This window comes from Eurosta solidaginis, chromosome 1 (genome assembly GCF_040869045.1).
Source record: "Eurosta solidaginis isolate ZX-2024a chromosome 1, ASM4086904v1, whole genome shotgun sequence".
NCBI lineage: Eukaryota > Metazoa > Arthropoda > Insecta > Diptera > Tephritidae > Eurosta > Eurosta solidaginis.
The window spans coordinates 372569547-372583614 of NC_090319.1; the positions used below are offsets into that span (position 1 = coordinate 372569547).

The 14068-nt window shown below is 33.9% G+C and overlaps 1 protein-coding gene across 1 annotated transcript; it reads right to left on the minus strand.

Moving 5' to 3' along the window:
* Positions 1-2810: 2810 nt before the first annotated feature.
* Osi20 (DUF1676 domain-containing protein Osi20) lies at positions 2811-13611 on the minus strand. The gene is made up of 2 exons (XM_067763037.1): positions 13062-13611; positions 2811-3985 (listed from the first exon to the last, which is right to left on the minus strand). The coding sequence occupies exons 1-2, from the start codon at positions 13465-13467 to the stop codon at positions 3558-3560; spliced, it is 834 nt and encodes a 277-aa protein (XP_067619138.1). The 5' UTR covers positions 13468-13611; the 3' UTR covers positions 2811-3557.
* Positions 13612-14068: the final 457 nt, after the last annotated feature.

A 14068-nucleotide genomic window follows, 5' to 3' on the forward strand; every position in this document is an offset into this window, starting at 1 on the left:
TTTACTTTTCAATTGTCTATCGAGTCAATCCAAAGTTGTACTTCTTGGTAGAAGTAATTCCATGATAATTTTAGTCCTTTACAGCTATAAATCAATATTCGTCAACAGTGCCGTGGCTGCCAAGGCGCTAATGCAATAGCATTTATGACAGCAATTATTAACAATTTGCCTTGCCCCTCGTTCACTGAGAGACCCACTTTAGTCGCGTAGCGAATGAATATTCTATTGTCAGGGTTTGGTATATCTATTTCGCCATCCTCCTCGATATATGGCAATAAAAGGACCTGTACCCTTCATGGGTTAAATATGTTCTGCACGTCGGTTATGAATTTGACCTTATTATTGCTAGCAAGAATCTGCCCCAGTCTATAAAACGTTTGCCACATACAGAAATTTCTGTAAAATTCTGTTCCTATTAATCAGCAAATCACAATCACGACGTTCGGCCTCGAGTGCCCGAATAGTGCTTAGGAAGCGTCCTTTTACTCATCCGAGCTCGCTGATAATGAGTGCTAAGTTCGTTCCCACTACTCTGTAATATATTCAGTTCAAAGATTATTCCCAGTGGTTAGGTGTGTGAACCGACTTGAATAACCACTAGCTGCCTGTTCTCGTCGGCAAACTTTACTCTGTTCACCGCGTGCATTTTCTTCGCGTGTGTGTATCTCTGCTGTTACATGCTAAAGATCCGAGTCAATCAGCCCAATTCTAAATATTCCCTCGGGATTTTGTTCTCGTGGATTTTCTTATTCCCGCGGAAAAATTCCTCCAATTCTTTTGTCCTAGGGAGAACAATAATTGGGGAATAGGAATTTCGAATTTCGAAGTCAGCTGTTTTGTCAATTGCAATTTCGTTGAGCATTTATTATTTTGTTTAAAAAATTTTAAAGTTTAAGTATTGTTGCAAATTTGTTTGAAATTAAGAAATAAGGTATAAACAATGCACATTATTGCATTTCATGTGGTATTCATTGAAATGAGTAATGAATTGGTGCCACAGCAACATCAACAGAGGAGCATAAGAAGAAGAACGGATAACACAAATCCGCCGTAGTTGCCTGCTTCCATTCAGCAAAGCAATGTTCTGGCGGCCAAGTCGAGTTGAATACGTCTTTCGTCATATGCCAAAATCTATTTAAGCCTTCTTAAAAATTCCTTGCGCAATTTCTGGATGGCTGCATCAAATATACCAAGAGCTTTTCCGTTGCTTATGATATAATTTTCGACTTAAAATAAAGAATATTGCGTTAGAATGTACATATTTTAGCACAAATTTGTATAAATAAGTGTTCTTTCTTAAAAGAACCAATTTTCTTTAACTATATCGATGGCAGAGAAATCTCCCTCTCACTCACATTCATAATACTTACTTTTCTCCCATAACCGATTTCCGCTTTTTCGAACATTGTTCAGAATAGGAGGAAAGGGAGAAGTGGAAAACTCACAAGGAATTTTTATTTAGAAAACGAGGAATGGGAGAAGGGAAAAACTCGCACGGGATTTTTGTTTAGAATTGGGCTGAATTGGGCTGCTTTATATCTAGTGGAGTGTGCACATCCAGGACACTGATGTTATGCCTGCCGCCGACGCGATCGGCTAGATTTCGTTCTTCGATTAGGAGGCTGAAGGTTCTTACCTTCGTGTTTCTCTTTATGCTGAAATCTGGTATTGTAGATATTGGTGCCATAGCAGGTGCAGACGTTCCAATATGCATGGGAGGGATCAAAAGGAGACATGAGTTTTATATAACCCATCAAACAAGAAAGGTGTGGATAAAAGAAGGGGCTATAAAATCATGCAAGTCATGTCGATATTAAACTTGCCCTAAAGTCCTAGAAAACTTCTAGTATTCGCCAGGAGAACGGAATTGTTTTATAACATGAGCCCTGGTACCTAATTTAAATGTTGGTAACACTATGCGCACATCCAGTCTATGCGAGGTCTCTTTTGACCGGTCAATTTATCCTAACCTTATATAGCCAAATTACTAAAGATGACGGCGCAGAATTGGATGTATCTGCAAGGATCTGTAAGGCACGAACTGCATTCCACAAGTTAAGCCGAGTATGGTGCTCTCGCATACTGTCGATGAAAACAAAACTGAGGATTTTTAACACCAGCGTGAAATCAGTTCTGTTATACGGATCCGAAACCTGGCTTGTCTCTGACCGCAATAGCCGACGACTGCAAACGTTTATAAACAAGTGTCTGAGAATAGTCAGCCGTATCTTTTGACCAAGAAAAATCAGTAATGCCCATCTAATGTCACTCACAAACAATCCCCCAATCAACACTGAAATTAAAAAACGTAAGTGGGGTTGGATCGGTCACACTCTCCGCAGAGTAGATGACAACGTTGCCAAAATGGCCTTACAATGGAACCCACAAGGAAGCCGGCGCAGGGGACGTCCTCGACAAACTTGGATGCGTACGATTTTCAATGAGAGCTCTTCCACCGCCACCTGGAATGAAATAAGATGTTTAGCGACTGATAGAAATCGTTGGAGAGCGTTTGTGTCCGCCCTATGCTCCGACTAGGAGCGATAAGTTGTGCTACTGTATGGCTATGGTATTAGTTTTAACTTTTGCGATTGTCAACTAGACGGTCAATTTTATCAAGGAATATAATAATAATAAACATATAGAGGCATACGCCTGCCCTGTATAGCTGTGCAGTAAACCGTTGCCTTCACGAAGACATCAACCAGCTGGACACGCTACCTTCTTCTGACTTATTCCAAATTCAAAGTATCAAAAAGTCTTCGTATACGAAATTTTCAAATATGCACTAAAAATTAAAAGTTAACAAATTCATAACAATCTTATTTATTTTTTTATTTTTTACTTTCGTGGTTGCATTTACATATAAGAACTAAAATAAATATTAACTTAGGGTTTGTTTTTTGGTCGAAGTTCGAGGAAATGAAAAATTTATAAAAATATTCAGATAGAAGCTTATACAAAATAGACTAGAACTAAAAGTAAAATAAATACATTTATAATGAAATAGTTTAGAGAATGGTACAAAAATCGATTGCAGAGGAAAATTAAGCGAGGAAGGAAGTTTAGATATTGAGATAATAGATTTAAATTAAAGGTATTCAGATAAGAGATAGTAAAAAGTTTAAGCTCGGTAGTAAAGTGAAATCACAGTAGTTTGTGCATAAAGTGAAAGCTCGTAAGATAAAGTTTTTTCTAGAGTGTAATGGAGTTTTTAAAGTGAAAGCGAGTCATAGTGAAAAAGTCAAAGTTCTCGAGTACACATAGAATGACTAAATGCTTAAACTAATAAAATAAATTATATTAAATAAATATCCTACATGGATAAAATGGTAGCTCAGTGTTTATCTTAATCCTTTTGTTTTACTATTTTCCGAAATGTTTCTTTGTTTTTTTCATTTTTGCAGTTTTTTTCTTTGCTATATATGTATATACAGATTTTCGTTTCCCTTTCCTCTCCGCTATCGCAATATTTGGAGTTGTATAACAATAGCTATAGGGTTCGTTCAATCATTAATGTCTCACGTCTTTTAAGCGTACGTTCATTTGTTTATCATTTACGATGATGAGCTATAGCTAGCCGATGTACCACTTGTGCTGGAACCAGAGTTGTATGAGCTAGAGCTTGGATAGTGTGAATTATAGGCGAGGCTTTGTGAGTCCCATCGTGCATATGGTCCACCGCTGGCTGGTTCCCAACTGCTTGGATCATATGAAGAGGCTGTAGTGCTTGGTGGTGGACCATATTCGGCAGATGGCATTTGTGCTGGCATCATCATCATTTTAGCGCCAGACAATTTTGTAAACAAGTTATAAATTAAGAAGCCAAGTACAAGCTTAATGGCGATTTTCGACAAAATCAAAGCCTTTGTTGCTTTGAGTGAAACTAAAGCCAAAAGTATGGGCATGACAACCTTCAATTTCAATTTCATGAGCAGCAAAAGCGGTAAAAGTAATTTGTTGTTATTTTTCTTTTCGGCACGAGCTATGACAATGTTGGGTAATAGGGAGAGAAATAAAAAGAAAGGAATGTTAAACGCTATTACAGGTGTAATACAGATTTATTTAACATATTATTAGTTAGTTAATGCTTGGTTTTCATTCTGTCAAAATAACCGTCATGAAATATTGAAAAAATTATGCAATTGACCAACGACAAGCCATTTTCATTGATGTGATAGAGTTTGTGGTCAAATTTGAGCTAGTGAAAACCTAGCATAAGTACAGTATAAAAATTGCCTTAAAGTGCTCCGCTGGTCATTTGGTACAAAATGCGTTTCCACTATGCCACAAAACTGACTCGATGTCGATAAAGCAGTATGTTGTCAAAATCCCAGCTAAATTTATGTGCTAGTTTATTTTCCTACCCTTTTTTAATATTTTCCGTTGTTTAACACGCTGTGGCATTATTTACTGACCATATTAATAAAAACGGCTCGGCATACAACGTCAAATGCGTTTGCCGCCCGTTTTGACTTTGTTGACTAATAAATGAAAACAGCTATTGCTCTGCGGTTTGGCAAAGTTTCCATTAAAATTTCATTTGCTAACATGCTGGGAATTTATTTTCCACTTGGCGTCCCATCAGTAAATATTGCCGCAGGGAGTGAACGAACACAAAATGTTAACGTGCGTTTTTCCCACACACTGCCTTATCAACTTCGAGGCAGTTATGTGACTTTGGCAAATTTATTGCATTTTAAGTAACATTTCTTGAAATATTTTTCCGCCCTCCTTCCCACTTTTGCCTATGTTTTAGAGTCAAAGCTTAACTTACGCTTTACAGCACCAAAATCTATCAAACATTCATTTATTATTTTGTATCTCATATTTGAATTTTCCCACACAGCATTTGGATGACTAATTTTTAAATTTTTCCTCCATATCAATAAACTTTGATTACTCCTTGCGACTAAATACTAATTTCTTATACAATTGAACAAAACAAATAATAATAAATGATTACTTTTAATGATCAAAAACTTGAAATCATTTTTTGATCACTTTCTGAAATCATTTATGAATAACTTTGACGATGAATTTTAAGATTTTATAAAAATGAACAAAGAGAATAATAAAATTATTTTACTTTTGATGATCAATAAATGAAAATAATTTTTCAATCACATTTTTAAATAACTTTTCAATCAAATTTGTTTACCTTTCGTGATCCAAAATTTAAAATTATTTTTCAATCAACTTTCTTAATCTTTTCAGACTACCCTTGTTGCCTAATATGAATTTTATACTTGTTGAACCTAAACTTTTAATTGAAAATCTGATTTTACTTCATATGCTCACATTTTTTCAATCATAAAATTCAAAAAAATTATAAATATACAAAACATATTCAAGACTTAAAGAAATGTAAATGCTGTTCCTAACCTAAGATGTCCCCTAGCATTTCTCCAGATGCGTCTTATCAGAAAAGGCATACTGTATGGAACCGGTGTACGGAAGTTTTGTGGTGTTTGAACCGCTGGTAAGTTAAGCTCGATATGCCTGGACCCGGCTTCAACATCTCCTATGAGTTACGATTGTCAAAAACATCATGTTACCATTATTTAAGATGACGATCATAGATGATGTTGGATGTTGTAGTCGTGTGTGAACATCGGTCAAGTTAATTATTGCCAATTACCTGCGGTTCAAATAGCTCACCTTCGAACTTCCGCATGCTTTCATCCGCTGATGAAATATAATTATTATATAATATTTAATTATGTATTAAATATGATGGAAAAATGAATCATAATGGTATTCACAAATGATTCCAAAACATCATTTAATATGATTGAAAAATGTTCTTTAATATGATCAAAAATTGATTGTGAAAAGTAATCAAACGTTATTCCAAAATAAGTAAAGCACAATCTTCCAAAATATCAAATATGATGAAAAAAAGAATAAAAAGTGTTTAAAAATATGAATCATAAATAATTATTCAGGAATAACCACATTTAAGGTACACTTTTCTCTCGACGATACATTGATTTTCGAATAAAAAATACTATATTAAATTTGAAAGTTTTCAATCATCTGGGGTATGATATTTGAATATTTTTTGATAAAAATTTTCAAAAATGCTGGCTGGGTTCCTTTTAAAAGGTGTATAAAATGAATCTTAATTATTTTTATGAAACAACCTTACTATTTGCCTGTTTTTCCCTACAACGTAATTAATAATTTTCATTTGCTTCAATTTTCAACCCCCACACAGATCTGCAAACTTTCATATATGTAATTTAAAAATTTTTTAGCGACCGTATTTTTGCAGCTTTTAAGTCGCAAAATCAACTGCTGATGGTTTTTTACTGCAAATAATCCTTTCATTTTAATGACCCGTTTCATCCCAACAGCATAAACTTTTTAATGAGTTGGAGCTTCGCAGCAGAGAAATGAAAACATTAATGTTAGTTTTGAATTTCAAGTAAAAGTCTTTATGTATATGAAAGCATATAAATATCTGCAATCTGTACCATATGAATATACCGATATGTATCATATTACATTAACCTGGGTCGATTTGTATGGACGAAAGTTAACCGATATCGCGCCATCGATTTTTCGATAGGATTTGGGCTCAGGAAAAAAAGTTCCACTACGCATACCCAAAAAAATAATTTTCGAGCCTGCGAAATTTTTTTTTTTTTGGTTTTTGATTTCTAAGGTTTTTTTCATGACCTACTAAATGAAAACGGCCTTAAAAAAAATCGCAGGCTCGAAAATTATTTTTTGGGTATGCGTAGTGGAACTTTTTTTTCTGAGCCTAAGTCCAATCGAAAAATCGATGGCTCGATATCGGTTAATAAATCGACCCAGTCTAATGTCCATCCAAAAAACCGAAAAAAAAAATTTTCGCAAGCTCGAAAATATTTTTTTGGGTATGCGTAGTGGAACTTTTTTTCCTGAGCCCAAATCCTATCGAAAAATCGATGGCGCGATATCGGTTAATAAATCGACCCAGTCTAATGTCCATCCAAAAAACCGAAAAAAAAAAAATTCGCAAGCTCGAAAATTATTTTTTTGGGTATGCGTAGTGGAACTTTTTTTCCTGAGCCTAAATCCTATCGAAAAATCGATGGCGCGATATCGGTTAATAAATCGACCCAGTCTAATGTACATATATACCGATGTAGAGATCCACACCAAAACGTAACATTTCCAATTTTGAACAAGTAAGGAAGGTTAAGTTCGGGTGTAACCGAACATTACATACTCAGTTGAGAGCTATGGTGACAACATAAGGGAAAATAACCATGTAGGAAAATGAACCGAGGGAAACCCTGGAATGTGTTTGTATGACATATGTATCAAATGAAAGGCATTAAAGAGTATTTTATGAGGGAGTGGGCCATAGTTCTATAGGTGGACGCCATTTAGGGATATAGCCATAAAGGTGGATCAGGGTTGACTCTAGAATACGTTTGTACGAGATATGGGTATCAAATGAAAGGTATTAATGAGTATTTTAAATGGGCGTGGACCTAAGTTCTATAGATGGACGCCTTCTCGAGATATCGCCGTAAAGATGGACCAGGGGTGACTCTAGAATGCGTTTGTACGATATGGGTATCAAATGAAAGGTGTTAATGAGCATTTTAAAAGGGAGCAATCCTTAGTTCCATAGGTGGACGCCGTTTCGAGATATCGCCATAAACGTGGGCCAGGGGTGACTCTAGAATTCGTTTGTGCAATATGGGTATCAAACGAAAGGTGTTAATGAGTATTTTTAAAAGGGAGTGGGCCTTCGTTCTATAGGTGTTCGCCTTTTCGAAATATCGCCATAAAGGTGGACCACGGGTGACTCTAGAATGAGTTTGTACGATATGGGTATCAAATTAAAGGTATTAATGAGAGTTTTAAAAGGGAGTGGTGGTAGTTGTATATGTGAAGGCGTTTTCCAGATATCGACCAAAATGTGGACCAGGGTGACCCAGAACATCATCTGTTGGATACCGCTAATTTATTTATATATGTAATACCTGCCAAGATTTTAAGGGTTTTTTATTTCGCCCTGCAGAACTTTTTCATTTTCTTCTACTTAATATGGTAGGTGTCACAACCATTTTATAAAGTTTTTTCTAAAGTTATATTTCGCGTCAATAAAACAATCCAATTACCTTACCATATTTCATCCCTTTTTTCGTATTTGTTATAGAATTACGGCATTTTTTTCATTTTTCGTAATTTTCGATATCGAAAAAGTGGGCGTGGTCATAGTCGGATTTCTTTCATTTTTCATACCAAGATAAAGTGAGTTCAGATAAGTACGTGAACTGAGTATATCGATTTTTGCTCAAGTTATCGTGTTAACGGCCATGCGGAAGGACAGACGGACGACTGTGTATAAAAACTGGGCGTGACATCAAACCGATTTCGCCCATTTTCACAGAAAACAGTTAACGCCATAAAATCTATGCCCCTACCAAATTTCAAAAGGATTGGTTAATTTTTTTCGACTTATGGCGTTAAAAGTATCCTAGACAAATTAAATGAAAAAGGGCGGAGCCACGCCCATTTTTAAATTTTCTTTTATTTTTGTATTTTGTTGCACCATATCATTACTGGAGTTGAATCTTGACATAATTTACTTATATACTGTAAAGATATTAAATTTTGTGTTAAAATTTTACTTAAAAAAAATTTTTTTTTTAAAAGTGGGCGTGGTTCTTCTCCGATTTTGATATTTTTATTAAGCGTACATATAGTAATAAGAGTAACGTTCCGGCCAAATTTCATCATGATATCTTCAACGACTGCCAAATTACAGCTTGCAAAAGTTTTAAATTACCTTCTTTTAAAAGTGGGCGGTGCCACGCCCATTGTCCAAAATTTTACTAATTTTCTATTTTGCGTCATAAGTTCAACTCATATACCAAGTTTCGTCGCTTTATCGGTCTTTTGTAATGAATTATCGCACTTTTTCGGTTTTTCGAAATTTTCGATATCGAAAAAGTGGGCGTGGTTATAGTCCGATATCGTTCATTTTAAATAGCGATCTGAGATGAGTGCTAAGGAACCTACATACCAAATTTCATCAAGATACCTCAAAATTTACTCAAGTTATCGTGTTAAGGGACGGACGGACGGACGGACGGACATGGCTCAATCAAATTTTTTTTCGATCCTGATTATTTTGATATATGGAAGTCTATATCTATCTCGATTCCTTTATATATGTACAACCAACCGTTATCCGATCAAACTTAATATACTCTGTGAGCTCTGCTCAACTGAGTATAAAAATCTACCTTGTAATGCAGTTCATTTCTATTTACTCTAACGAAATTTCAAGTCGGAAGCGAACAAATGCAAACAAGTCGTTGCCAGCTTGAATCTAAGAAATGAATATTCCAATTCCATTTTTGTAGTATATTATTATTTTAGTAAGCTTGGTACAATACACATTACTCAATGCACGGTCTGCGGCGGTAAAGTGTGATGGATTCTGTAAAAGACAGCTATGCTGTCTATTAACATTGGTTTTACCAATTTTTTTACGTTACTGCTTCGCATGTATGGAAACTCCGAAAATGCAATGATTTTTCATATAATTTTACAATGCTTATGTAGCTTATGAGGTTTGCGAGGGATTTGCGAACTTCATGTTGATGCAACATGTTGTTAAAGCTTTAAAGTGTAAATACGAAATGCAATGCTTTTATAAGGAACCATATTTCCTTGGGCAGCAAATAATACCCCTAGTGGCTTCTTATATTTTAAATGGTAAATAACTATTGCTTTTTTTGTATTTAATAACTTGGAGAGGAATTATACGATTTGGGCCATATTAAAAAAAGTTTATTTTAATGAATTTTATAAATTTTTTACCGAAAAGTTTCCTAAACATTTTTTCGTGGAGTTTTTTTTGTTATTTATTAAATATTTTTTATCTAATACTATGTCTCCACGGCACCAAAATCAGGAAATTAGCTCGAAATTAACTAATTTCGTTATGTGAAAACTGTCAAACGAAATTAGAAATTATTCTTAATTTCATCGAAATTGGACCCAAATTATGTGCAATTTACTGAGCGACTCTGTGGTCGATTACAATTTACACAAAATAATCGATGGTCTGCCCGCACTAGCTGTCAAATTTCAAAAATATATGTTTATCTTGAACGTTTTAATTCGGCTGTGGGGAAAAAAGCGAAAACAAATGTCATTTGAAATTATGCAAAAGAAGAAGCATAATCGTGTGGACAGGATATACAGTAATTTACGAAATCATACTACCGAAATCGTGTACCGTGTAGACATAGTGTAAGACTACTTTTAATCCAAAAGTTTTTTCACTTTTTTAAACGTAAAAAAAGTGAAATTATGCATGAATAAATTTTTCAAAAAACTTATAAAAAAAAAAAAACAAAAACAATACATTAAAAAATTTACCGAAAGTTAGGCAGTTCTTCATCAAGTTCTATAAAACACAACAAAGCTGCAAATCGTACGAAGTGGACTCAAAATCGAAAAAAATACTAAAATTACAAAAAAAAAAAACAACAACAAATACGTAACTAGCCAAAAAATTTATTTCAAGGGGTAGCAGTTTTGTGGAAAATCGAAGTGAACTAACAATCTTGAAATCCGTGTTTAAGGCATTAAAAGCAGCAAAAAACAATCATTTGAAAACAAAATTTTCAATTTCTTGATTTCTTGAAATTAACTGAAAAAGAAAATATGAAAAACCAAGTTGAGCCCTCTTTTACCAAGTAATAAAAAAAGTTTTATAAGACTCAAAATTTAAAAAAATTCAATATTTAAAAAAAATCGTGTGTAGAGTAATTTTTTTTTGTAAAGTTAAAAACCCTGTCTAAGTTTCAGATTTATTTCTAAGTTTCGTATTGTGTGCCAAGGAATAGAATTTTTACGATATATCGGAGGATAAAAACAAATTTAAAATACCAATTTAAAGTTCTAACAGCATTAAAACAGAAAAAAAAACTAAAAAGAAATTTATTGAAAAAATTATCAATGTCGAAACATTTTAACAAAATGATTCAAGGTTCGATTCGAGCTCAAGGCCAGAAAAATAATTTTTTTCTAATGATAATTATTGTTATATTTTAATTTTTCTAAATTTGAAAAATTGTATTTTGTTTTTGATCCATTTCGAAGGGTGCTAAGCCTTCATCATCAGTACGCTTTAGGCATGCTGCGTCGAAGGGTGCTAAGCCTTCATCATCAGTACGCTTTAGGCATGCTGCGCTACTGATGATGAAGGCTTAGCACCCTTCGAAATGGATCTATCTGCGCAGCTATGGCAGGTTGTCTGAAAAATTTTCTACTTACTATTCCAAAAAAAAAATGCAATTTTTCAAATTTAGAAAAATTAAAAAATAACAATAATTATCATTAGAAAAAAATTATTGTTCTGGCCTTGAGCTCGAATCAAACCTTGAATCATTTATCAATAGGCCGATAAAAACAAAAACAATTTTAACAAAATTTTAAAAATTTTATTAAAAATAAAAATTCAGAGATTTGAAAAAAAATTCTAAAATTTGAAAAAAACTAAGTTCAAAAATTATTGTGTATGTTTTTAAAGAAAATGCACCACTAAGCTATAAATTTAAAAAATTAGCCAAACTATGAAAAAAAGTTTTTAGAAATAAGTTCTAAAATTTTCAAAAATATAAAAATTAAAAAAAATATATAAAGAAACATTTTTTAAATGTACAAAACTTTTTAAAGGCTAAAAAAGGCAATTATTTTTTGAAAATTTGTCAATAAACAATTTGTTGAAAAAATAAGCTAAAAATATTTAACAAGTTACAAAAAAGTTATTAAAAGAGCGAACGAAATGAAATTGAAATATTTTTAAAAATAATATATATATCTTCAAAGAAAATTCGACAGTAAGCAACTTATAAATAAAATAAGCAAAGTCGAATAATTTACATCAAGCTATGAAACAAGTTATTAAAAACAAAAATTAAAATAATCAAAGATTTAAAAAATAAAAGAAAATACAAATTTTTTGTTCACATATTTTTAAAGAACTTTCGTATACAAGCAATTAATAAAAAAAAATAGCCAAACTATGAAACAAAGCTATTGGAATAAACTCCAAAATAAAAAAAAAAAACAAAATTATAATGGGTCTACCACGTTATCCCCAAAATCAAAATCCCCAAAACAAAATCCCCAAATCAAAATCCCCAAAATCACAATCGCAAAAATCATAATCTCCAACACAAAATCCCCATTTTATGGGTGAAATAAATTCAAATTAGGTTTAAAATCGCCGCGACCTAAAAAGGCTAATACTCCATACCAACTTTCTGCATAGGCGGCCTTTGGCCGCGCTTATAAAAAATAACCCTGGGCTACGCCATGCCAAGTCCGGGTGTGTGGTATAACCGTGGCTACCGCCACGGTGATGTCCTTCTGCGTAGTACACGCTTCTGTTAGCTTGTTCGAATTAGAGCGACTAGCAGTCCTATATATGGATAACTAAAAATATGTATTGCCAAAACGTGAATATATAGTTATACATACATAAATATGAATGAAAAAGGAAAGAGATATTGCTATTTTTTATACGGTCATGATGTTTATCATAGCACTGGGATTTTGTGTTTGGGGATTTTGTGTTTGGGGATTTTGATTTTGGTGATTTTGAATTTGCGGATTATGTGTTTGGGTATTTTTTTTTCTTTGGAGATTTTGTGTTTGGGTATTTTTTTTGGGGATTTCGTGGCACTCCCAATTATAATATTAAAAAAAAAACTATTTCACCAAGTTACAAAGGGGAATAAAAATTTTATGCAAATTTTAAAAACTATATTGTTATAAATTTCATATATTTTTGAGAAAATTCGACAGTAAACAATTGATTAAAAAAATATGAATAAAAGTGATCTAAAATAAATTTTAAAATTTTCATAAATTTAAAAATTTGTGAAAATTATTCATAAACATTTTTGTTTAAATAAAATCGGTAACTGAAAATCGAACGGGAGGATGAGCTGCCATAGAAAGCCCTACCATCCTTCTCAATGACTAAATTTTCATCCCCAAATTTCTCAAATTTTTTCCCACATTTAACTCACCTCCAGTCTCGGGCACTTCCAAATCAAAGCCACGCGCCGCACTGTAGCTAATAACCGAGCTGCCAAAACCAGTTTCGGGCAAGCGTAGGCGGAATTCATTATTATGTAAAATTCGAGCAACACGGTCCGCGATCACTTTATCCATAACATCATCGCTAAAAGCACGACCACTAATATCCTCATTAACACCAGCTACACCATCCAAATAGGTCAACACTTTCTCTTTCAAACAATACAAGCCATTTGCATGGAAACATTTATCCACAATTGTTGTGAGCAATTCATCCGTGCTACGAATACGTGGCTCCGCTACAGAATTATCAATTGCAGCAGCTTGAATTGATGTAACAGCAGCCAACAGCAACAAAAAACCACACGCGCTTAAGGACGTTAAACGAGATGCCATTTTTCACTAAAATGTGAATTGAATAAAGGAGTAGAATGAGTTAGTGAAAGTGAACAACAACAACTCGTGATCGTTAAGCGATAACTGGCCACTTGGATTATTGTGGTGTGTTCACAACAGAATCGATAATTAGACAATGATGTCCACTCGGTCGCGTATTCATGATTTTATACTGGCGCTCCCCAGTAACGCCAACTACAATTAACCGTCAGCGTACAGAGAAGTAGTTCGCTGATTGCGGGCTGGCGCGGTTGGTTGCGACAGCAGCGGTGGTGTGGGAGTTAGGATGAGCGCGCAACTAACTAATCAAACGCCACAAAGAAGAGTCGGTAAGTTGCGAGACATTTTTGGACGACAACAAAATGAAATGTATGGAGTGGCAATAGACTCGTCACTCTGATTAAGGTTTTGTAAAAAAAAAGTCGATGCGTTGAAAAAAAAAAACAAAAAAACTTGGCTTTGGATTTGGCATTTTAGAGTTTCGTTTGATTGAGTTAAGCTTTCATTTACGTAAACGTACTCGCAACACAAAATGTGACTGCAGAACTGGAAGAGGAGAAGAAGAGTAGAAGGTTTAGTGGTGACTAATACAAACGCAAAG

What these genes read in the sequence shown, in the direction of transcription:
- Osi20 (XM_067763037.1), bottom strand. Translation starts at nt 13,467, where the DNA reads ATGGCATCTCGTTTAACGTCCTTAAGCGCGTGTGGTTTTTTGTTGCTG. An exon ending in GGAAGTGCCCGAGACTGGAG is followed by an intron (nt 3,986 to 13,061) that starts GTGAGTTAAATG and finishes ACATTGTCATAG; the next exon opens with CTCGTGCCGAAAAGAAAAAT.